The sequence below is a fragment of the Chiloscyllium punctatum genome, chromosome 9 (assembly GCF_047496795.1).
Source record: "Chiloscyllium punctatum isolate Juve2018m chromosome 9, sChiPun1.3, whole genome shotgun sequence".
Classification (NCBI taxonomy): Eukaryota; Metazoa; Chordata; class Chondrichthyes; order Orectolobiformes; family Hemiscylliidae; genus Chiloscyllium; species Chiloscyllium punctatum.
This window is the reverse complement of record NC_092747.1, coordinates 54,906,271-54,933,048: the sequence shown is the minus strand read 5'-3', so window position 1 is coordinate 54,933,048 and position 26,778 is coordinate 54,906,271. Positions and strand designations below refer to the sequence as shown.

Genomic DNA, 26,778 nt, shown 5'->3' with positions numbered 1-26,778 from the left:
TTCCAGTACATTCGGTCAAGAATACAACTTAGTTTCACAGTTATTAGGAGCATAAAGTCTGCTAAAATCTTCTCGGGTATTTCTTAAGTAACTGTTCTTTAGAGAGCCAAAGTACTTTTGGATTGTTGTGACAATGCTAGGAGCAATATTCCCTTTGGACAAGGATTGCAAATCTATGTTAAAAGTTGTTAGACGCATGGGCCCAGAAACACTTTTTGTTAACCGTTGCAAACAACCTGCAATAAAGACATAAAATACAGGTGTATTATTGGGGTCCTTGCACCTTCCATGTTGCAATTTGTTTCAGGACATTTGCTGATTTGAGAGAGTGTTAGCAGTAGTACACTTGTTGAGAGACCATTTGCACAAATAGGACATTTGCAAGAAGCTAGCAACTGCAGAGGGCATTGTTAGTGAATGGATATTTCTCATAGACTGAAGGGATGTCATAAAAAATATTGGTTGTAATATATTAGTATTAGGCTTGGTTAGCCACTAAAGCATTGGATGAAGGATTGCCATAGGAATCCACCATTGGAGTGGATTAGCATGAACTGATTACTAGAAGTGAAATAATTTACCTTCAGAGTGAATAGAAAATCTATAATCAATTTAGCTGTTGAGGAATCATTCAGGCAGCTAAAATCTAGCATATAGGAGTCATTAGTACAGCCATAGTAATTTTAGGACTAGAAATGCTCAAGAGATCAGGTTCAGGCAAGTTAGAGAAATCCGCAGAAGATCCAGCATCCATGGGAAAGACAGACCAACTTCTTGATGAATGAAATGTTAAGTAGCAATGCTGATTGTCTAATCAATCTCATCAATTTGCATTCTAGATCAATGATTGTTATTTTTATCAATATGGTTATTCTTCAACATTTTTCTTTACTTAGGGATTTGGGCACTATACAAAACCCCAATGCCAGCATATAAAGAAACAAATAAAGCTCCTATTTATGCTTTGTGGTACAGTTCTGCGATATGAATCACTGAGAAAGAGAATAGACAGACTTACCAATGAAGCCAGAGGAGGGAGGGTTTGGCTGTATGGTTTCCTGAGTGTTTTCCTGAATTACATCCCAAAGCTGCCAGACAAACTTTGGATGAAGAATGTAGAAGAGCTGGTCAGGATTCTTTCTTCTATATCGCAAATAGGGCAGGAACAGGTTGTAATCTGGTTTCTTGTACCACTGCAAAAGAGCGTGTGCATTAAAAGAGGATCAAAATGTTCAGTTTCAATACTTTAGCATAACAGTCTTGTTTCTTTCTGACATTGTTTCTCCTAATTCTTATCATTTTCAAAAGCAATTACTTTAAGTAAATCTAGAATTCAGAAAAATTCCAGCTATTTCTATTGGTCTTGTGGACCAAATGTGATTAGATGGTCAAGTATCAGCTAATTGTGATGCTGCTTATGTTAATTGTCAAAAGTAAGTACATATATTTAAGATAGTTCAGTAAAATCAACAAATATTTATACCTGTCCTATGCATCTGTTACTCACTTTTGCATAATAATACCAAAAGCAGATGAGTTTAAAGTGGTGACAATTCTTCATATTCACATTAACGTCAGAAGAAAAGAAGTCAACTTGATTTCTATTTAGAGACTCAAACTATTTATCAAAAGACACAGTTTACCACTCTGTGAGAGAACACAACTGTTACGTTGTCCATTTATGTTAAGCTATTCTCCATCAACATACCTTCCTGTTGGGGACTGGGAGAAGAGGAAGATATGGGTGGCTAGGAGGGTGATAGCAGAGGTGGGATCAGAACTTCTGATGAAGTGTCACTGGACTCAAAACATAATTCTGTTCTCTTCCCACAGATGCTGCCAGACCTGCTGAGTTTCTCCAGCAACTTCTGTTTTTATTTCAGATCTCCAGCATCTGCTGTTCTTTGTTTCGTTACAGGATAAAAGAGATATTGCTGTAATTGTTTATTTATAAGGTTTTGATGAGACCACACCTGGAATACTGTCTACAGCTTTGGTAGTGGTTGAGCAAATATTCAGTAGATAGCTTCCTAGTATGAAATGGTTGTCTGACAATGAGCGGATGAGTAAATTGGCCCTGTGCTCACTGGAAATGTGAAGAATAGTTCTACGCCTATTGTGGAGGCCAATTGGAATTTCTTATTTGGCTGCCTCCAGGTGACCCACCAGCAGCCGAGCAGATTCTAGATCCTTCTCAGCTGCCTGATCAGTTGCTGCTGACATCCATCCGGTGGACAGGGTTCTAACTCCTCAGGAGGGGACTGCATTGTTCTTTCCTTTTTCAATTAACAAGTTTAAAAAGTCAGACAGAGGTTGCCTGAAAATGGCAGCTCTGTCTTTCACTATTGCCTGAGCTATAGGCTCCATCTCTTTTTGGAGGTGGAGAATGTTCTGTTGGCGCACCAGTTCTGGGAGTCCAGTGGCAATACCTCCTTGCCTATTGAGTCCACCCTCTGGACACTAATTGATTTAGGGAAAACCACTGCTGTAAGGCTGTTCCACACTCACCTGTAGGTTTTTGGCTCATAGTTGACCCCAACACTTGACTACTTTGGACAGTAGTCAATTTAAGAACCCCATCATCAATGTCCCCCATCCAAAACTAACCAGGAAAACTATGGACTAAAGGGAGGATCTTGCTGTAACAATATGATGATTGTTATAGTTACCTACAGTTGAGGGAGAGAAGCTATTAAAAGTTGCACATGGAGCATAGTATTACAAGAGTGCCACTGAAATTGTGTGAATTTGAGAACTGTGACAGTAAGAAATGGCAACCCTGATGTAATGATCTGTTTAGGGGCCAGTAAAGTTTATGTTTACAGTGTGTGAAATCTCAGGTATTTACAAAGAGAATAAAGCCACAAAATTCCATGTTTCCAACAAACAAAATAAACATAATTATAGAAACTTAAGAAAAGTAATACAATCTACTAAACATACATCTTTACTCTAGAAAATAAAGATAGATACTTTCTATACATCTCAGCACCTCAAAGATTAATGTAATCAATGGCCAGTTACATTTGTTTTGGTTGAAATATAAAAGGCAGAGCAGACACAGTAATCTTCCACCTTTGACTTTTTCTTACCTTCAGGCAGTTGCTACAGTACAAATTGAATGCCTTCACGTCGACCATAAGTGTTAAGATTTGGCAGGTGGTTCTTACAACAACATGTTCTTCCTGCTGCTAACCTTCCCCATTTAACCAGGCTGAGAAATGGCACTGACACACATGGCTTGTTCACACCAATGACTGGGTTCTTTTGTTGACTATTCCCAGAGTGGAATGTGAACCTGGAGCCTTCTGTGTCCGAGACAGGAGGGTGATTCACTAAGCCACCATAACATTTGAGCTCTCTGAAGAAAGCACAGAGCTCATTTTTAAAGTAATGCTGCAGGATCTTTTACCTCCATTGGACCAGATAGACAATTGCAGCTTAGCAAAGTGAGGAAAACGTCACACTTTGAAACATCATTGAAATGAAGAAGGGAGGCAGATATTTCAGGCTAATATCCTGGGCATTTTAGGCAGTCTGATCAATGTGATTCAAGAACCACAGAAATGAGGCATATTCTTAACAGCACACTGAAATGACCATGCATTTCTAAGGCGTTTATGAATGAGCAGCTAACATTGGTCTTTCCAAAGATGCCTTTATCTTATGAAGCATCAACCTAGATTATAAAATCAAGTCCTGGATTGGGATTTAGAACTGTTAATTAACTAATACAAAAATAAAAGTGCTACCGCTTAGCCACACTAATCCCTTTACTTCATTGTGCCTTTCTGGACAAGCAGTGTTCACAAGAATAGCAGAAACATTTCCATCAGTTGTTCTTACCTTAAGGAGGTTTACTGAGTATGGTGCAGGATCCCAGGCCACCAAAACCACATTCTTAAATAGTATGTTATTATTAAATTTGTGCTCTGGGTTAACAAGAATCTGCAAATTATGATGGAAACAAAATATTACTTAAAAAAAGCAGTGAATGAAATTACAAATTACCGAAAGGTATTGCACAGGGAGTTTAAAGGTGGAAAATTATTTCCAAAAGGAACTTAAATATTCAGGAAGCTGTGGAACAGCAATAATGCATACATTGCATTTTAAGAATGGCTGTGATTAGACAAATTATTCATGATCATAGGTAAGGTTGATAGCAAAATGCATCTATTCATTCACAACTTAACTAGAGTGTTCATAAAGCTATTAGAATACTGATAACAGGCATTTTTTGATAGCCATTTAATACGTGTGCTAGCCATAAAGTAATGGTTTTCAATTTATTAAAATATGTCCGCAATTCTTAAATAGGAATAATTTCAGTATTAGTTACTGAATGAAAATAGACTTGCCATTAGAAAAGAATACATTTATCCTTCTCACTTTCTATGTACATTTGTAATTCCTCTGACGTTGTGCATCAGTTTCAGAATTTCTAGTTTGTGAGTTCCAGCCGCCTCCTCTTTACCAGGGATGTGCAATCCCTTTACACATTCATCCACCATCAAGATGGTCTCAGGTCTCTTTGCTTCTTCATAGAAAAAAGGCCTGAGCCATCCCCATCTACCACCACCCTCATCCATCTGGCCGAGCTCATCTTCACTCTGAACAACTTCTTTTTTAACTTCTCTTACTTTCTTGAGGTCCAAGGGGTGGCCATGAGTACTCTCATGGGGCTCAGTTACACCTGCTTCTTTGTGGGATACATGGAACATTCCTTGTTCCACTCCTACTCCAGGCTCCTCCAACAACTCTTTTTCCAGTATAGCAATGACATAATCCATGCAACCTCCCTCTCTCGTCCTGAATTAGAAAAATTAATCAATTTCACTTCCAATTACTATCCTGCTCTCATCTTCACCTGGTCAATTTCTTACTCCTCCCTTCCCTTCTGTGAGGTCTCGGTTTCCATTTCTGGGGAGAGGCTGGCCACTAACATCCACAACAAATGCCACTGGCTCTCAGTTATCTTGCCGATGAATCCTCACATCCTGTTTCCTGTAAAGACTCTATTCTATTCTCTCAGTTCCTCCATCTTTGTCACATCTGTCCTGATGGTGCCATCTTCAAGGGAGCCTCCAAAATGTCCACCCTCTTCCTCAACCGAGGATTCTCCAGCACGATGGTTGACAGGCCCTCAGTCGGGTCCGACCCATCTTCTGCACTTTGGCCCTCACTCCCTCTCTTCCCTCTGACAACCGTCTTCACCTATCATCCCATCAGCATCCACATCCAGAGGATCGTTAGCCACCATTTCTGCCACCTCCAGTGGGATGTCACCACCAGGCATATATTTCACTCCCCTCCATTGTCAGTCTTCTGCAGGGACACCTTGCTCTACTCCTTCACTCCCAACATTCCCCCACAATCACAGAAAGTGCAATACCTGCCTGTTACTTCCTCCCACCTCACTAACGAAGGGCCAAAACATACCTGCCAGGCTAAACTGTGCTTTACCTGCACTTCACATAAACTAGTCGACTGTATTCGTTGCTCACAATGTAGTCTCTTCTACATTGGGGAAACAAAATACAGGCTTGATGACCACTTTGCAGAACACCTTCATTCTGTCTGCAAAAAAGACCCTGAGCCTCCAGTTGCCTGTCACTTCAACAAACCACCGTGTTCCCTGGCCAATTTCTCTGTCTCTGCCTTGCTGCAGTGCTCCATCCAGGCTCTGCGCAAGCTGAAAGAACAACACCTCATTTTCTGCTTGAGAACCCTGCAGACTTATAGAGTCGTAGAGATGTACAGCATGGAAACAGACCCTTCTGTCTAACCCGTCCATGCTGACCAGATATCCCAACCTAATCTAGTCCCACCTGCCAGCACCCGGCCCATATCCCTCCAAACCCTTCCTATTCATATACCCATCCAAATGCCTCTTAAATGTTGCAATTGTACCAGCCTCCATCACATCCTCTGGCAGCTCATTCCATACACGTACCACCCTCTGCGTGAAAATGTTGCCCCTTAGGTCTCTTTTATGTCTTTCCCCTCTCATCCTAAACCTATGCCCTCTAGTTCTGGACTCCCCGACCCCAGGGAAAGGACTTTGTCTATTTATCCTATCCATGCCCCTCATAATTTTGTAAACCTCTATAATCTCCCCTCAGTCTCCGACGCTCCAGGGAAAACAGCCCCAGCCTGTTCAGCCTCTCCCTGTAGCTCAGATCCTCCAACCCTGACAACATCCTTGTAAATCTTTTCTGAACCCTTTCAAGTTTCACAACATCTTTCCGATAGGAAGGAGGCCAGAATTGCAAGCAATATTCCAACAGTGGCCGAACCAAAGTCCTGTACAGCCGCAACATGACCTCCTAACTCCTGTACTCAATACTCTGACCAATAAAGGAAAGCATATCAAATGCTTTCACTATCCTATCTACTTGTGACTCCACTTTCAAGGAACTATGAACCTGCACTCCAAGGTCTCTTTGTTCAGCAACACTCCCTAGGACCTTACCATTAAGTGTATAAGTCCTGCTAAGATTTGCTTTCCCAAAATGCAGCACCTTGCATTTATCCGAATTAAACTCCATCTGCCACCTCTCAGCCCATTGGCCCATCTGTTCCAGATCTTGTTGTAATCTGAGGTAACCCTCTTTGCTGTCTACTACATCTCCAATATTGGTGTCATCTGCAAACTTACTAACTGTACCTATTATGCTCGCATCCAAATCATTTATGTAAATGACAAAAAGTAGAGGGCCTAGCACCGATCCTTGTGTCACTCCACTGGTCACAGGCCTCCAGTCTGGACAACAACCCTCCACCACCATCACCCTCTGTCTTCTACCTTTGAGCCAGTTCTGTATCCAAATGGCTAGTTCTCCCTGTATTCTATGAGATCAAACCTTGCTAATCAGTCTCCCATGGAGATCCAATATCGAGTTCAAACATTTTTGGGCTTCAGCACAGTATCAACTGTACAAAGCTGCCATTCTTGGTGTCATCTTGGGTACCAAAGTACCTAGGTACAAAATCTTTGGTTCAAAGTTGAAAAGTATAGAAACAAAGTTAAAGATGAAACTTTACAGCATTCTTAGTATAAAGTAGAAAAATAAAGAAATGAAGTTAAAAGTTCAACATTACAGCCTTTCTTAAGTGCTTAGCCATGCTGGACTCACACTCCCGACAAGGATGCAATCTCCTCTGCTTTGACCTGGTCTCCCCGCATTGGTGCTTCACCGGGAGTCCTCGTGCTGCCAGTTCTCACTGACACATAGATAAGGAGATCTCTCTCAATATCGCATTGGCCTCACTCTTCCCGTATTGGGCTCGATCTCTGATCCAGGCCTCAAGTTGCTGGCATACTCTGGACAATGGTGAAGCTGCAATGCCATCGCTACTGCTGCCTCCAGAGGGAGCACTCTCCAGAAAAAGACTTCAATTAGCATCCAGAGGTATTTATTGTCCCAGGCTGACCTTTACCTAGTACTTTGTCTGTCCAACTGTTTTTCTCTCTCTTTGGACTCTATCTCCACCTTTTGTTTACTTCCCCATCATCCTAACTTCTGCAGAAATACCAACCTTTTCCAAGCTACAATTTGTTCTGAAGAAAGGTCACTGGACCTGAAACATTAATGCTACTTTCTCTCCATAGATGCTGCCAGACCTGTTGAGCTTCTCCAGCAATTTGTTTCTTATGTCCATCATCCGCAGTTCTTTTGTATTACATTATCTCCATCTCAAGATTTTAAATGAATTTCTACTCTGGGCAGGTTAAACGACAAAGAGCATTTCCTGATAACATGTAATAACCAACATTTTTTTAAAAAGGAAGTTCCCTCTAGACAAGCTACAATAATTCTTGGCAATCAAAGCAATTTATGAGGGAGCTCACGTACAAAGAGAGTCTAAAAACATGGAAACTCAAACTCAAATTCTAAAAAAACATAATAAATAAGAGCAGGGTTACTGATTAGAATCTTGCAATTCAATTCCACTTTCCCAATGTTATAAACGAATAAAGGAATATTGATTGGGGTGCAAAGAGATAATATCACTTAACTAGCCATTGAGAGGTTTAAGCTCCTGGCCTGGAGGGACCAATTTGAATCTCACCATGGTAGTTGATGGAATTTACATTCAATTCAAAATTCTATAATTAAACTATTAGTCGAATGATAATCAAGAAAGCAGGGTCAATTGTCATAAGCAGCCATTGATTGATTAAAGGTCTTTAGTGAAGGAAATCTGCACCCTTTACATGTTCTGCCATATGTAACAAACGAGACCCACAAATTTAGTTGACTCTCAAAAGCCTTCTGAAACGGCCTAGCAAGCCATACAGTTGTATCCAATCTGTATGAATTTGAAGAAAAAGAATCAAACTCATTGTACTGCCTAGCATGGGTGTAGGCGCCAGAAATTATAACAGTAAAAGTAACTAACTCAGCTAATGTTCTAGGTTCAAATCATACCATGGCAGATGGAGGAATTTGAATTTTAAAAAAATATGGAATTAAGAATCAACTGATGATCGTAAAGCCATAGTCGATTGTCAGAAAAAAGCCATCTGGCACATTAATGTCCTTCAGGAAAGGAAATCTGTCATCTTTACCTCATCTGGCCTACACATGACATCAAATCCATAGCAATGTGGTTGACTCTTAACTGCCCTCTGAAATGGCCACTCACTTATATCAATCACTAAGCAGTCGCAGCAAAGAAATAAAACTGGACGGACCACCTGGCATTGACCTGGCCATCAGAAAAGACAATGGCAGAAACAGCCCAGTGGACCCTGCAAAGTCTTTCTGACTGACATCTGCGGATTTGTGCCAAAATTGGGAGACCTGTCTCAGACTAGTCAAGCAACAGCCTGACATAGTCATACTTTTGGGATCATCACCATCACCATCCTTGGACACTTGCTGTCCCAACGGCAGGATAGATGCAGCAGAGGTGATGGCACAGTGGTATCTAGTCAAGGGGAAACTGCCATGGGAGCCCTCAACATTGACTCTGGACCTCATGGAGTCTCATGGCTTCAGGTTAAACAATAGCAAGGAAACCTGCTGATTGCCACATACCGTTCTCCTTCAGTGAATAAGTCAGTACTACTCCATCTTGAACAATACTTGAAGGAAGCACTGAGTGTTCTGAGTGTGCAAAATGTACTCAGAGGTAGGAGATTTCACCACCTACCACCAAGAGTGGTTCGGCAGCAGTACTACTGATTGAGCTGGTCGGGTCCTAAAGACCATAGCTGTTATGGGACTGATTCTGCGGCAGTTCATGAGGGAACTGAAAAGAGGGAAAAATGTACTTCACTTCAACCTTACCAATCTGCCAGCTGAAGATGCATCTGTCCATGATAGTATCAGTAAGAGCAACCACTTCACAGTCCTTGTGGAGATCAGGTCCCGCCTACACATTGAGCACACCCTCTATCATGTTGAGTGGCACTATCATTGTGCTAAATGGGACAGACTTTGAACAAACGTATCAACTCAAGACTGGGCATCCACGAGAAGCTGTGGGCCATTGACAGCAGCAGAATTATACTCCAGCACAAACTGTAACCTCATGGCCCAGCATAGGGCCGATTTCCCTAGAGAGTCAGAGGCTGAGGCGTGACCTTACAGCGGTTTATAAAATCATGAGTGGCATGGATAGGGTAAATAGAGAAGGTCTTTTCACTGGAGTGGGCATGTCCAGAACTAGAGGGCATAGAATTAGGTGAGAGGGAAAAAATTTGAAAAGGAACTATGGGACAACATTTTCATGCAAAGGGTGGTGCATATATGGAATGAGCTGCCAGAGGAAGTGGTGGAGGCTGGTACAATTACAACATTTATAAGGCATCTGTACGGGTATATGAATAGGAAGGCTTTAGACAGACATGGATCAAGTGCTGGCAAATGGTTAGGATATCTGATCGACATGGACAAGTTGGACTGAAGGGTCTGTTTCTGGGCTGTATATCTCCATGACTCTTTATCCCCCATACAACCATTACCATCAAGCCATGGGATCAATCTAGGTTCGACGGAAAGTGCAGGAGGGAATGCTAGGAGCAGCACCAGACTTACCTAAAAATGAGGTGTCAACTTGGAGAAACTACCAAAAAGGACTACTTACGCACCAAACAGCATAAAGCAGCAAGTGAGAGACAGAACTAAGCAGTCCCATAACCAATAGATCAGATCTAAACTCTGCAGCCCTTCCACATCCAGTCGTGAATGTGGTGGATGATTAAACAACTTACTGGAGGAGGAGGTCCCACAAATATCTTCATCCCCAAAGATGGAAGAGCCCATCACTTCAGTACAAAAGAGAAGGCTGAAGTATTTGCAGCAAGTCTTCAGTCAGAAGTGCCAAGTGGATGATTCAATTCAGCCCCTTCCAGTAGTCCCCAGCATTACAGATACCTGTCTTCAGCCAGTTCATTTCACTCCACAAGATATTGAGAAACAGTTAGTGCAAATGGTATGGGCCCTGACAACATTCTGGCAACTGGAGACATGTGCTCCCAAACTTACTGCCTACCTGCCAGCACAAAGTAAAGCAGTAGAAGCCCAACCTGACAAATTACAGCCCCATCAGTCTACTCTTGATCATCAATAAAGTGATGGAAGTTGTCATCAACAGTGCTATCAAGCAGCACCTGCTCAACAATAACTTGCTCAGCGACACCCAGTTTGGGCTTCTCCAGGCTCACTCAGTTTCTGACCTCAATCTAGTCTCCACATGGACAAAAAAGCATCCACTCCCTCCACCATCAATGCTCAGTAGCAGCAGTGTGTACTATCCACAAGATGCACCGCAGAAATTCACCAACGATCTGCACCTTCCAAACCCAAGACCACTTCCATCTCAAAGGATAAGGGCAACAGATATATGGGAACATCACCACCTGCAAGATCTCCTCCAGGCCACTCACCATCCTGACTTGAAAATATATCACTGTCCCTTCACTGTTGCTGGGTAAAAATCCTGGAATTCCCTCCTTAACATCTTAGCCTCCTCCAGATGTCCCCAGTATGATATATGCTCGTGTTCAGCCAATTCAGTCCACTCCAGATTATTTAAGAACCCATTATGTAATGCTTCTTCAAAATGGTGTTCAACATAGAGAAGTACTGAGTCTTTACGTGAGGTGGCAAGTGGGGGTACCACAGAAAACATGTTGTAATATCTAGAATAAATACAGAATGATGATGAACGAGTCTGAGACTTTGGTTAAGTGGTATGTTTCCTGTGAATATGACTGCACCAGGCTTTTTTGCAGCAGAGAGCAGTGGGAGTTGGGCGGAAGTGAGGTCAGAGCATAGAGGCTGTTGGGAAAGTCAGTGACTGCTATTTAAATATTTACCTCAAAGCCAGCAGTCTTTTTTGCAGCAGAGAATGGCAGGAACTGGGCAGAAGTAAGATCAGAGCACAGAGGCTGTTGGGAAGGTTAGTGAGTGGTATTTAAGTAGAAGTGTTCTGGACAGGCTCTTCAGCGAGGTCATTACACCGAGCATACCAGAAGAGAGAAGGGAGATGACGGTGAGGAAGGAAGAGATCATTCAAGTAAAAGAGACCCTGGGTGAAGTACCTCTTGTGAACAGGTTGACTTCCTTGGAAACTGTCGTGACAGACGACACTGCCAGTCTGAGAGGCAGACAGGTCTGCTAATCGAAAATTGGTGTGGAGGTAGAGCCGAGGAGTCAGACATCATGCAGAGCCGTGGTAGTAGGGCTCTCCATAGTGAGAGGGACAGAAAGCGGTTTCTGCGGCAACCGGAGGGATTTAAGGATGGTGTGTTGCCTTCCTGGTGCCAGGATCCAGGATGTTGCCGACAGAGTGTAGGGAATTCTCAAGGGCGAAGGTGAAGAGCGAGAGGTGGTGGTGCATGTCAGCACAAGTGACATCGGGAAGAAGAGGGACATTCTACAGTGGGACTTCAGAGAACTTGGAAGAAGTCTAAAAAGCAGGACTACCAGGTTGGTTATTTCCAGTTTGCTTCCAGTTCCTTTGGTTGGAGAGGGCAGGAACAGAGAGGTTTTGCTGTAAGGATAAGTTATACAAGAGGGATGGGCTGCGCCTCAATAGGTGGGGGACCAGCATTCTGGCAGGCAGGTTTGCCACTGCAACACAGATGTGTTTAAACTAAGTAGTGGGGTGAGGGGACAAACTGGAAATTTAAGAAGGAAGTTAAAGGGAAAGTGAGAATAAGAGAAGTTAAAAAAGACAACAGAACAAAGGAGCAGAAAACATAAGAAGGGATCATACAGTATGGTCAAGTGAAGTAGAGATTGATAGGAAGGGTGAGGGGAGTAACAAATTAAAAATATTATATGAATGCACAAAGCATAAGAAATAAGGAGGATGAGCTTGAGGCTCAGTTGGAAATTGGCAGGTACGATGCTGTGGGGATAACTGACATGTGGTTTCAAGTGGATAGGGCCTGGGAAATGAATATTTAAGGCTATACATGCTATTGAAAGGACAGACTGATGGGCAGAGGGGGTGGGGTGGCACTGTTTGTGAGGATTGATATTCAGTTCCTTGAAAGCTGTATCCATACTGACTTTACATCTCTTGATTCTAAGGGTAGAAATACCCTAATGGGAGCTTTCTACAGGCCCCCAAACAGTAGTCTGGATGTAGGGTATAAGTTGAATAAGGAGTTGAAATTGGCCTGTTACAAGGGTATTACTACAGTTGTTATAGGGGATTTCAACTTGCAGGTAGACTAGGAGAATTAGGATGGTACTGGACCCCAAGAAAGGGAGTTTTTGGAGTACCTCCAAGATGGATTCTTAGAACAGCTTGTACTGGAGCCTACCATGGAGAAGACAATTCTGAATCTGGTGTTGTGCAACGAACCGGATTTGATCAGGGACCTTGAAGTAAAGGAACCATTAGGAGGTAATAATATGATAATATGAAATAATATGATAAGTTTTAATCTGCAATTTGAGAGGGAGAATCGGAAGTATCAGTATTGCAGTTGAACAAAGGGAACTTTGGAGCTCTGAGGGAGCAGCTGGCCAAAGTTCAATGGTTCAAACCCTAGCAGGGATGTCAGTTGAACACCAATGGCAGGTATATCTGGATATAATGCAGAAGGTGCAGGATCAGTTCATTCCAAAGAGGAAGAAAGATCCTAAGGGGAGGCAGGGGCGGCCGTGGCTGATGAGGGAAGTTAAGGACTGTATAAAGATAAAAGAGAAGAAGTATAACATAGCAAAAATGAGCGGGAAGCCAGAGGACTGGGAAACTTTTAAAGAGCAACAGAGGATAACTAAAAAGGTAACACACGGAGAAAAAATGAGGTACAAAGGCAAACTGGCCAAAAATAGAAAGGAGGATAGTAAAGAAAAAAAATGGTTAACTCTAAAATAGGGCCCTTGAAGGCAGAAACTGGTGAATTTATTATGGGGAATAAGGAAATGGCAGAAGAGTTTAATAGGTACTTTGCTCGTGTCTTCCCATGTGAAGACAGATCCAATCTCCCAGATGTAATTGTGGTTGAAGGACCTTGGGTAATGGATGAACTGAAGGGAATTTATATTAGGCAGGAAATGGTGTTGGACAGACTGATAGGTCTGAAAGCTGATAAGTCCCCGAGACATCCCAGGGTACTTAAGGAGGTGGCTTTAGAAATCGTGGACGCATTGGTAATCATTTTCCAATGTTCTATAGATTCAGAATCAGTTCTTGCGGATTGGAGGGTGGCTAATGTTGTCCCACTTTTCAAAAAGGAGGGAGAGAGAAAACAGGGAATTATAGACCGGTTAGCCTGACGTCGGTGGTGGGAAAGATGCTAGATTATTAACGGTGAAATTATGAGTCATTTGGATAGAAGTAACAGATAGGTCAGAGTCAGCATGGATTTACGAAGGGGAAGTCATGCTTGACTAATCTTCTGGAATATTTTGAGGATGTAACTATGAAGATGGACAAGGGAGAGCCAATGGATGTAGTGTACCTGGACTTTCAGAAAACCTTTGGTAAAGTCCCACATAGGAGATTAGTGAACAAAATTATGGGACATGATATTGGGGACAAAATACTGTCTTGGATTGAAAATTGGATGGCTGACTGGAAGCAAAGAGTAGTGATAAATGGGTCCTTTCACAATGACAGGTGGTGACCAGTAGGGTACCATAAGGTTCAGTGCTGGGACGCAGCTGTTTATAATGTACATTAATGATATAGATGAAGGTATTAAAAGTAATATTAGCAAATTTGCTGATGACACAAAGCTAGGTGGCAGGGTGAAATGTGAGGAGGATTTATGAGAATACAGGGTGACTTGGGCAGGTTAGGTGAGTGGACAGATACATGGCAGATAAAGAACAAAGAACAAAGAAAATTTACAGCTCAGGAACAGGCCCTTCTGCCCTCCAAGCTTGAGTTGATCCAAATCCACTGTCTAAACCTGTTGCCCAATTTCTAAACATCTGTATCCCTCTGCTCCCCACCTACTCATGCATCTGTCCAGATGCACCTGACATGAATCTACCGTGTCTGCCTCTATTACCTCTGCTGGCAATGTGTTCCAGGCACTTACCACCCTCTGTGTAAAGTACTTGCTGCGTATATCCCCCTTAAACTTTTCACCTCTTATCTTGAACGCATGACCTCTTGTTATTGAATCCCTCACCCTGGGAAAACGGTTATCTCCATCTACCCTGTCTATACTCCTCATGATTTTGTAGACCTCAATCAGGTCTCCCCTCAATCTCTCTTTTTCTCATGAAAACAATCCTAATCTACTCAACCTCTCTTAATAACCTTCCATACCAGGCAACATCCTCATAAACCTTCTCTGCATCCTCTCCAAAGTGTCCACATCCTTTTGGTAATGTGGCGACCAGTTCTGTACACAGTATTCTAAATGCAGCCGAACCAAAGTCTTGTACAATTTTAACATGACCTGCCAGCTCTTATGCTCAATACCCCATCCGATGAAGGTAAGCATACCAGTATGCCTTCCTTTCCACTCTAACCACCTGTGCAGCCACCTTAAGGGACAGTAGACCTGAATTCCCAGATCTCTCTGCTCATCAACTTTTCCAGGGCCCTTCCGTTTACAGTATAGTTTGCTCTAGAATTAAACTTCCCAAACTGCATCACTTCACATTTGCCTGGACTGAACCCTATCTGCCACTTCTCTGCCCAACTCTCCAATCTGTCTATATTCTCCTGTATTCTTTGACAGTCCCCTATGCTTTCTGCTACTCCACCAATCTTTGTGTCATCTGCAAATGTACTGATCAGACCAACAATGCCATCTTCCAGATCATTTATGTAAATTACAAACAACAGTGGCCTCAGCACTGATCCCTGTGGAACACCATTGGTCACCTTTCTCCATTTCAAGAAACTCCCTTCAACTACTCTCTGTCTCCTGTTGCTCAACCAGTTCTTTATTCACTTAGCTAGAACACCCTGCACACCATGTAACTTCACTTTCTCCATTAGTTTACCATGGGGAACCTGATCAAACACCTGACTAAAGTCCATGTATATGACATCTACAGCAGTTCCTTCATCTATCAACTTGGTCACTTCCTCAAAGAACTCTATTCAGTGGTAAGGCACGATCTTCCCCCGCACAAAACCATGTTACCTATCACTGATAAGCCCATTCTTTTCTAAATATAAATAGATTTTATCCCTCAATTTTCCCACCACTGACGTCAGGCTCACTGGTCTGTAGTTACCTGGAATATCCCTACTACCCTTTTTGTACAGGGGGACAACATGAACAACCCTCCAGTCATCTGGCTCCTTACCTCAGATGCAGTTTAATGTGGACAAGTGTGTGGTTATCCACTTTGGTGGCAAGAATAGGAAGGCAGATTGCTACCTAAATGGAGTCAAGTTAGGTAAAGGGGCAGTACAATGAGATCTAGGTGTTCTTGTACATCAGTCAATGAAAGCAAGCATGCAGGTACAACAGGCAGTGAGGATAGCTAATTGCATGCTGGCCTTCATAACAAGAGAAGTTGAGTATAGGAGCAAATAGGTCCTTCTGCAAATGTACTGGGCCCTGGTGAGATCGCACCTGGAGTATTGTGTGCAGTTTTGGTCTCCAAGTTTGAGGAAGAACAGTCTGGCTATTGAGGAAGTGCAGTGTAGGTTCAGGAGGTTAATTCCCGGAATGGTGGGACTAACATATGTTGAAAGATTGGAGCAACTGGGCTTGTATACACTTGAGTTTAGAAGGATGAGATTATTACAGGATTGGACACTCTGGAGGCAGGAAGCATGTTTCCACTGGTAAGTGAGTCCAGAACCAGAGGACACAGTTTAAAAATAACGGGTAGGTCATTTAGAACAGATTTGAGGAGAAACTTCTTCACCCAGAGAGTGGTGGTTATATGGAATGCTCTGCCCCAGAAGGCAGTGGAGGCCAAGTCTCTGGATACTTTCAAGAAAGATATGGAAAGAGCTCTTAAAGATAGTGGAATCAAGGGTTATGGGGATAAGGCAAGAACAGGATACTTATTGCGGATGATCTGCCATGATCATAATGAATGGTGTTGCTGGCTCGAAGGGCTGAATGCCTTACTCCTGCACCCATTGTCTATTTCTATTGCTTGATTGGTCTGTAGAACACCTCTCTGAGTTTTGGCACAAATCCTCAGACTGTTGTGTGGAGTACTTTTTGCATTGTACTAGAGTTGTATCTTTGTCCAAGTTTGAATCTAATGCTCATTGGGATTGCCGATTCTTTTCACTCCCTAATACTTTGTCATATGGATTAAACAAATTAAGAGCTTGCTAGCTCTTTCATGAGGCAGTTAAGAATCAAACATATATTGAGGGTCTGGAGTCACATGTAGGTCAGACCTGGTGAGGATTACAAATTTGCTTCCATTAGTGAACTGTTAACTAAGGGAAACTATCCCATTTGCAAAAAAAAGTACATAAAATAACTCAAGTAACAATACATACGAGTAAGTATGTGATGATACACATTTACTCACTTGTGAATTAATAACACGGATTGTAGTTTTACTTCCAACATCCTTCTCGTAACCTTGTGTAGGGGCTGCATTAAATCTCAGCACTGCATCATGGGAATCTGAAAGAGAGAAACATGTCAATGATTATCACATTTTGTTTTAAGCAATTCAAGCAAGTGGAATTGTGATATCCCATTTTAAACATCTGTACCCTCAGACTGTATAATATGGGAGCTTTTATGCTTTCATAATATTGAGTTCATGGAACTATGACAGATGGACTAGCAGATTGAATTGGGATAACTATTCGCAGACACTTGCAGGCTTGCTTGGAACCTTTAGAAGGGTAGGTGAGGGAACTCAACTGCATCAGAGCAAACTTTCAGTTTCCCGATATTGGAGAAAAGTTTTGCCATATGTTCTCAGAACTCTTCTGTCTGGTCAGTTGAACCTCAATTGCATTATTGATTGGGTCAGCAAACCTGCTCAATCAAGGCAACACACTGGTGAGGGGAGAATCACAGTGATAGCAGCAAGAGGGACATGGAGGTCTGGCATATTTAGTATTGAGAACACAACGGGGTAATAAGAAATGACCAAGTTTAGGGTAGACTACGGCTGTGTATGGGGATGTGTTTGGAAGTGGTCTTAGGAGGAAGAGCAAGCATATAACAAAGATTGTGAAAAGGCCAATATTCATAGGGGGAAATTTAGGAAATACAGAGGGAATACCGGAGGAAGAGAACAGGCCTCTCGAAATGAGTGGAAAGTGTGTTATAAAGGAGAAGGATCAAAGATGAACAAATCAAATATAAATCTACCAATTACCATCTCTCCTAAATTGTTCTACAATAGAAAACATCTTCGAGAATATGAATTATACATGGGATGGATCCAAAATTTGTTTGCACATGTTCCTGTACAACACAAACACACCCAGCTGAGGGAATTGGAACAGATACTGGAAAATACTACGATTTTGAGTGCTCAGTTAAGACTTTTGCACTGAATAGAAGCACTCACTGCAAAGTAAAATAACCTCTTTCAAATCCTAACACTAGCAACTCAGCATGTTCTGTGATTCATCTACCTCTGTGAAAGGTGCCCCAGAGTAGTGAGGGTGCTGTGTGCAATATTCTACATTCAGCCATGGAGGAACATTCACGGATCCATGTTAAGGACATGGGGATGAAACTGTTATGCAGCTGTAGTTTGCAATGATGCGAGGCCATATCACAGGGGATAGTGAAGGTTCCACCAACAGTCAGTTTGAGCTAATGCATGAAAAACAATGTAAAGATCAAAGCTACAAAGACCTTCCATGTGATAACATCAAGAGTTGGAAAATCTGTCATGGGACAAGGAGGATGTAGAGGTGGCTGTAGAGTCACCCAATACCAGAGCTGCCTGGTTATGGATGAAAGGAATATTGACTGTGTCCATACCCCAAATGGAAAACAAACACTTCACTGCTGACCTTTTCTCCGCAAATCAGTACTTGCCTGCCAATGTGACCAACTTAACTCAGCAGCTTTACTAACATTGCGAGGTAAGCAGGAAAGAAAAAGAAGGAAGGCCCAGCATCAACAAAAGTGAAAAGACAAGACTTAGGCCTGCAGCTGTGGACAAGGTGCCTGAAGAGCAGAACCAGGATCACACAAGCTATAAAGAGAAGGTTCACCAAAGGAGTTGCATTGATCTACAAATGAATTTAAAAGCCGTTCTGGAGATGTCTTCACAAGCCTAGCAAAACCATTACTTATACCCGCACCTCTTGCTGACAGATTGCAGGTCATTTGGGGGGAAACTAAATATCAACGACGCTGAAAATCACAGCAGCATAGAACATGCTTGCTGCCAGTGCTTTTTAAACCTCATTTAGGGACATGTGCCATATTGTGCACCCCATTACAATCAAGAGTTCTCCAATGTCCTTTACAGCAAGGCAGTACCTCTTGTGCTGTTAAATATGGACTCAGAGAGCCAAGGTGCCCAAATTGTCAGATTTGCAGCCATCACTGAGTTCACTCATACAAGCGGCATCAAATTGTACAAATACAGATCTCAACCGTGGCTTCATTCAGACAGGTTCCTGAGCAGAAAGGGATATCACTCCTTGTATGGCCAGCTAGCTTTAATCACAAGAAACAATTCCTAAATGTGTTCGCCCAATATCCAGGAAACTGTCACAACACTCACATTCTGTATATATTCCAGGTTCCTTGAATAATTGCGTCCTTGCATCAAAAATGTTTTCAAGCAACAAGTGATGGGGGCAGGTTCACCTGTGGCACTCAAGTGGACAACATGATTGTTTTCATTTAAACAATGTGTGAGAGTACAGGCAAAAGGCAGGAGACTGGCTTTAAGTCATTATATTTATTTGGAGATTTGGGCCAAATAGCCTCCTTCTGCACTGTAACATTTCTGTGATCTCCAGGGCTGTCTCAAGAGCGACAAGGGGTACCTCCAGAAGACCTGGTTAATGACCCCAGAATGCAGGACATCGACTGAAGGTCGTGCACCCAAGGTGACTTCAATATTGTTTAATGGTTAATTTCCTATTGGTGGTACCACAGCAGCCATTGCTGAAATTGCCACTGACTACTTTGTCTCCAATGACTTTGATGGATGTCCTCTGGTGGTCCAGGACAGAGTTCTCCAGCCTGCTTAGAGGTCACTGCTTCGGTGTGGTCCCATCGTCCAGAGCCTGACCTGATGGAAATAACTGCAAAATCCTTACAGGGATAGGCAGGGTCGATGCAGAGATGATGTTTCCTCTGGTTGAAGAGTCTAAGATCGGAGGCCACAATTTAAAAATAAGGGGATGCCACTTAGGTCTGAGAGGAGGATAAATTATGTCATATACAAAGTTGTGAACCTTTGGAATTCTCTACCACAGTAGGTTGTGGAGGTTCAGTCTTTGAGTATGTTCCAGGTCAGGATTGACAGATTTCCAATTACCTGTGATGGAGTAAAAAGCATAGAAGTTTTCAATCAACCATGATTGCATTGAACAGCACGGCAAACTTGACGGACTGAATGACCTTCTTATGTTCTTAAGTATTTGCGCCGTTGAAAGAGCAAAGGTAGTGTACACTGGAGTAGGTCAGAAGTTACTCGACATCAGGTTATAGTCCAACAGGTTTATTTGAAATCACAAGCTTTTGGGGCACTGTTCCTTTGTCATACTCTGGAGTATGCTGAGATGATAATTCCTTGGTGTCTGTCTATCACTCCTGCTCCCTGGCAGTGTGCAATAGCACTTCCCTTTCCCCTTGAGGAGAAGGGGCAGTTGGAGGTGCTTAAGGAATTAAGGCCTTCAGCCCTATTTTGTCTACCCAATAAATGAATAAAAGTCTCTGTGTATGTTCTCATAGTGAAGAAGGGTAAATGAGCTGATGCTTTGTGAACTGTCAAGTGTTGAGGCTCCTTATAAGTTTAAGTGTGAGTTCTGTCAGAAGTGTGAGAGAGGCAGAATTTTTGGGATACAGCAGTGTGTACCATCAACAAAATGCACTGCAGAAATTCACCAAAAATCCTCAGACAACATCTTCTAAACCCACAACCGCTTCCATCCTGAAGGACAAGGGCAGTAGATACATGGAAACACCTACCTCCAGGCTACTCACCATCCTGACTTGCAAATATATCGCAGTTCCTTCACTGTCGCTGGGTTAGAATCTTTGAATTCCCTCCCTAACAACATTGTGGGTTGATTTACAGCACGTGGTCTGCAGTGGCTTATGAAGGCATTTGACCACCACTTTCTCAAGGGCAACTAGGGACAGGCAATAAAAATACTGTCCAACCAGTAATGCCAAGGCCCTACAAATGATTTTAAAAACATGTAATGCTACAGTGGCAGTTGCAGTAAAGGGATATATATATTGATTCTATGATGCATCTGATGGAGTTGCCTTGCACTCATCTAGTGTGTGACAGTCCTCTGTGTGATAACCTTATTAAGCCAACTCACACGGGAGCATGAAGCATTGAGTAGGCAGCAGGACATATCCTGGTGGAGCACAGCAGAACATTCCTCCTGTTATGGCAGTGGAACCATGAGTGCTAACCTCCTCTGGCTGCTCTGTTCATGCCACCTTTTGTCATTTGGGATGGCCTACTGTTCCCATCCCTAGGGAAAAAAGCTGTCTTGCTCTCTTGAATAGCTTCAGGAGAAGGAGCCATCACTAAAGTGCGGTGCTTCTTTATACCTAGTCTCTGACACCTCCATGGCTGGGTGAGGGTGATGAGGAGAGGTTGAGTGATGCTCTTAGGCTATGGAGCAAAGAGTGTTGTTTGGGTGCCTTTTAAATGTGGCACTCAGAATTTGGAACCCCTAAGATCTGGGATTTAGGTGTTGTGGGAGTGGGGAAGTGGGGTAGGAGGGAATTTCCTATCTGACTGCCCATAAAGTTTACAGTTCCTCATACGTGCATACGTAATAAATTGCGAGTGACAATCATGTGACAAACCCTGACCCATTCCCAAGTTGAAGAACCTCCTGCTTTTCAGCCCAGTTGTTGCATTGAGACATAAAGAAACGGCATTCCATCTCAGTCAGAGTAAAATGTTTCCATTTCTTAGAATGCTCACTAACTAGAGCTAAGGAATGTTTATACCATTTATTGAATTCTCTGCCAAATTATAATAAGATTTTCCTTTTTAAAAAAATCTGCATATACATGATTTACTTCTTAGATACTTTAAAGGAATTCCATACTGTAATTTTAAATTGCAACGGAGCTTCTTGTAACGATGTCACTTTATGTGTGAAGCATTATACTGCCAAATAATGATCAAAAATCATCCACAATTCATTTTTTCTGTCCACCTTTGCCAATGAATAGTACACACATATTAATTTTTGTGGCCAATATTTTTGATTTTTCAGGGAGTATAATGGAACATTTACAGAATTGCACCAGTTTCTAGCAAACCAGAAAATGTGATTGGTATTAATAAAAAAATGTGTGTCAGCTGATAAACAATGAGTGATTAAATCCATGGTTAGTTTCTGCATCGCACATTTGAGTGGACATTTGAATTAGACAGTCTGCTAATCTTATTGGTGTCTGATCTAATACTGTACAACAGCACAGCTTGGATTGCAGCAGAATTTCAAATCCACTCAATTAATTGATGTGGACGGCAAGTCCTTTCCAACTAAAGTGGTGTATTATGTGAAATATACACCGTGTCTGTAGATGTACATTATTGATGAGTGCTGTTGAGCAATTATTGTATACCAAATAGTGATATAAACATTTGTGGCCACAAGATGGCAGAGTAGATTTTATTTTGAGAGTTGTTTAATGTGTTCCTTCCAGTGGTGTACGCCAACTTCTGTGTTACATTTTACTCATAAAACTGGCGACACTGAATAAGACTTGAGGCTTTTACTGAATTGCATTAAACATTCTCACCCAGAAATGGATGGAGAAAAATACTGTCACAAGGACAGCTATAACTTTAAAAAATACTCTAAATTTTGTGCAGGGACAGAGAGGCCTGGGTGCATATGTCATTGAAGGTGGAGAGATCAGTCAGTAAAGAAAACAGTATTCTAGGCTTTATTACTGGGGGCATAGAGTACAAGTACAAGAAAGTTATGGTAAAAGATATAACTTTGATCTCACCTGAAGTACTGTGTACATTTCAGTGCACTTGAATGCATTGGAGACAGTGCCAAAGAGGTTATAAGAAAAGGTGCAGGAATGAGAAACTTCATTTCTGAAGATAGGCTGGAGAAATTTGGCTCTTTCCTTAGAGAGGAGAAGGCGAAGAGGAGATTTAACAGAAGTGTTGGTCCCTTTATCGAAGGAAAGATATATTGGTATTGGAGGCAGTACAGAGAAGGTTCATGAGATTGATCCTGGGGTATGAAAGGATTTCCTTATGAAGAGAAGTTACATAGGTTGGGCCTATACTCATTAGAGTTCAGGAGAAGGAGAGGAGGACTTATTGAAACATGGAGGAAGAAATGGTGCAGCAGTAATGTAACTGGACTAGCAATCCAGAACTACAGGCCAATGATATATAGCCATAGAGTCATGCAGCATAGAAACAGACCCTTTGGTCCAACCATAACATAATCCCAACTAAACTGGTTCCATCTGCTTGCTCCTGGCCCATATCCCTCCAAACCTTTCCTATTCACTTATCCATTCAAATGTCTTTTAAACGTTGTGACTGTACCCAGATCTAGTACTTTCTCTTCGAGTTCATCCCACACTCAAAACTCTCTCTGTGTAAAGAAATTGTCATGTCTTTTTTAAATCGCTCTCCTCTCACCTTAAAAGTGTACCCCTCTACTCCAGAAATTCCCTATCTTAGGGAAAAGACAACTACCATTAACCTTATCTGTACTTCTCATTACTTTATAAACTTCTATCAGGTCACCTCTCAATCTCCTATATTCCAGTGAAAAAATTCCCAGCCTTTTTTTAATAACTCAAACCTTCCATACCCGGCAACATCCTGGAAAATCTCTTCTGAACCCTCTCCAGCTTGGTAATATCCTTCCTATAACTGGGCGACCAAAACTAGACACAGTTTTACTGAAGAGGCCTCACCAATGTCCTGTACAACCTCAACATAATGGATAGGTTTGAATCCCTCTTTTGCAGATGGTGACAGTTGAATTTACCTAGCCAGTGATGCCCAACTTTTGTGAACCTACATGAAGGCAAAAAAAACATAAGGATTCCTAGGGCAGTTAACAGAGTAGAGGCTGTTTCGCTTTGTGGGATTGTCAAGGACTAGAGGGCATAATCTCAGAGTAATGGGTCACATTTTAAGATAGAGATGAAGAGGATTTCTCTCTTTCAGAGGATAGTGAATCACTGAAATTCTTTATCAAATGGTTGTTGAGGCTGGATTTTTTAGTATATTCAGAGCTGAGATTGATAGTTTTTAAATCAGTAAGAAAATCAAAGGTTAGAGGTTAAAAGCAGAAAGGTGGAGTTGAGGATTATCAGATCAGCCATGATATCATCGAATGATGGATTGGATTTGATGGGCCAAATGGCTACTTCTGCTCCTACATCTGATGGTCTCAGGTACTCAAAATCGTGAGGCTTCTGGACAGAGTTGATAAGGAGAAACCTGTAAAAGCATTGGGAATGAAAAGCCTAGATTTCAAGTAATTTGCGAAACAAAACAAGTGCAATCTGAGAAGATACTGGTCCCACACAGTCAGTAGTTTGGGTCCAGAATGCACTGCCTGGAAGTAATGTGGGAGCAGATTCAATCAAGGCATTTAAAAGGATGTGAAGTAATGATTTGAACAGAAGCAATGTGTGGGGTTATAGGGAAAAGGCAGGAGAATGGCACTCAGTCATAATGCTCATTCAGAGAGCTGGTGGAGACTGGTCGAGCCAGAGTATCCTGCCAGTCTATAAAAATTCTGTGATTTTGGTATAAAAATCTTCTGTCAATTATTTGGCTCAAAGTTGCTATTGCAAGGTCATAAAAAGCTTTGCTTCACTTCAGGCTTCAGTCAAGAATGCATTGAGGGTTTCACACAAAAGTGTTTTCAAATTCAAATCATATTTTCAGCCTTGTTTACAGCCCCCTGTTGTTTCCCAATAAAAACTCAGCATGGTGTTGGACTGTTACAAATGCTTTTATTTCATACTGTTCTCCCAAAGATATAATTCCCGTATGACAAATGGAAGTGAAATCAAATTTTTGTTATATGCTTCACACCATCAGCGGGCTCCTCTCATAATCAGTTTCTAATATGCATGTACAAGATACAACACTCCCACAGAGTGATTGAAATGGTAGAAATTGACCAAGTTTATAATAAACAACTTAAAATAAAGCTTCCTTGCTTTTCAAGGGCAGGGTGGTCGTGTGTTGGGAGAAATTTCCCCAAATGTTTATAACTTGGGTTGCATTGTCAGCATATTTATATCCAGTTGCCCAAACTATTATACAAAGTCCAATGAAAAAATAGATTCGGAAAATGTTCCAAATATGTGTTAGTTTATCAAGAGACCCAATTGATACGTAACGTAGCCAAGCTTGTGCAATGAGCTCTGTAATTCCAAACTTAGTAACCTAGGAGTGAAACTCACCTGATCTTTGCTAACAGCACAATATGTGCTCACAGTGAATTGACTGCCAACTTAAGTCATGGCTGGAAGCACTGTTATGCAGCCAAGAGGCAGGGGAACATATGGATAGCACATCCAACTGGTCACACAGCAGATTAGAATCATACTGACAGACAGGCAATGGGTAAGAACTAGGCAGTCTAAGAAAACCAGACAGATAATGCAAAAGAACCTCTTGTCTTTCATGCTTACTAATTAGAATTCCATTTTGGAAACTGGTGAGGGTAATGGGTCTTCAGGGGAGTACAGCCAGAGCCTAGGCTATGACAGCATGGATAACTCAGCTGTACAGTAGAAGGGGAAGAATGAACGAAGAATTCCAACTTCAAAGATCATTCTGTGGTGGTAAACTTGATTCCCGGATGATGGGTTGCCTCACTTGGTGGCAGGATGAAGGATGGCATGGAACGGCTGCAGGACATTCTTCTATGGAGGTGGACCAGCCAGACATCGTGGCCATGTTAGTACCAATAACATGGGATGAAAGAGGGATGAGGTCCTGACGATAGATCTAGGGGTTTAGGAAGGAAATTAAGAAGTAGGACCTCAAGAGCAGTCATCACAGGTTTACTGCCACTGGCTTTAAACTAGATTGCCGAGGAATAGCAATCCAAGGAGTACTGTGAATTAGAAGGAAGCAAAGTTGGAAACAGGAAATCCAAAAGATGCTGAGGAGAGATAAGACAGAAGAAATAAGGACAAGCATTGAGTATGCTTTGAAAGTAGATTGATGTCACAAAGAAATGTTAAGAGCTCACTACCTGAATGCAGGGGAGACATTGTAAAGGCACAGACAGAGATGCATCAGTCTGCTCCAATTGCTATTGTTGAAATCTGGCAGAATGGTCACCAGGGAAAGTGTTGGAGTAATGGTAATGTCATAAACTTGGTAATCCAGAACCTCACACTAATAATCTGAGGACAGGGGTTCATAAACTGCCATGATAGATGGTGAAATTTGAATTCAATGCAAAATATCTGATATAAAAAGCTAGTCTCTTGGCAACCAGTCATAGTCAGAGAGTCATACAGCATAGAAACAGACCCTTTGATCCACCAGTCCATGCCAATCGTAATCCCAAACTAAACTAGTCCCACTTGCCCTCCAAACCTTTCCTATTCATGTAGTTACCCAAATGTCTTTGAAATGTTGTAACTGTGCCCACATCCATCACTTCCTTAGAATGTCCATTCCACACATGAACCAGCCTCTGTGTAAAACATTGGCCCCCACACCAGACCTGATCTGCCTCTACACCCACCTATGCACTCACTCTCCCAGAAACAGGACCCAACCCCATTACCTCTAATGCCATATCAACACCCATCCTACAATCCCACCCAACCAGATACCCTCCATCCTTGTCACCTGGCCCAGTTTTTGCCACTCTACCCTGAATAATGAAACACTTACCTGACTCTCTTGCCATCTTTCACCATATGGCACCCTGCCCCCTAGCACTCAACTTATCTGGTACATTGACATCCTATTTCTGGTAATAGGGGAGGTGAATCTAAAACAGGGGAAGGCGGGGTGCTGTTTGGTCTTGAGTGGGGTTAGGAGGATGGTTGGATCCAGTGTGGGGGAGGTGGGGGTTTTGGGTATCAAATGGGGATAAGAGGGTGGTTGGATCCAGACCAGGGGAAGGATAAGACTGGAGGACGATAGGTTCAAAAGCGAATGGGGGAATCAGCTGCTGGAGGGTTTGTCTGGTCCCTGGCCTAAA

At 42.2% G+C, this 26,778-nt stretch overlaps 1 protein-coding gene across 2 annotated transcripts in view; it reads right to left on the bottom strand.

Annotated features, from left to right (window-relative positions):
- st6gal2a (ST6 beta-galactosamide alpha-2,6-sialyltranferase 2a) overlaps positions 1-26,778 on the bottom strand; it is a 100,024-nt gene that overhangs the window by 9,223 nt on the left and 64,023 nt on the right. For both annotated transcript variants that reach the window (XM_072577564.1, XM_072577565.1), the window contains 3 exons: positions 16,947-17,044; positions 3,847-3,948; positions 1,019-1,193 (listed from right to left, as the gene is read on the bottom strand). In XM_072577564.1, coding sequence (XP_072433665.1) covers positions 1,019-1,193; positions 3,847-3,948; positions 16,947-17,044 — 375 coding nt within the window. The remainder of the gene's footprint in view (positions 1-1,018; positions 1,194-3,846; positions 3,949-16,946; positions 17,045-26,778) is intronic.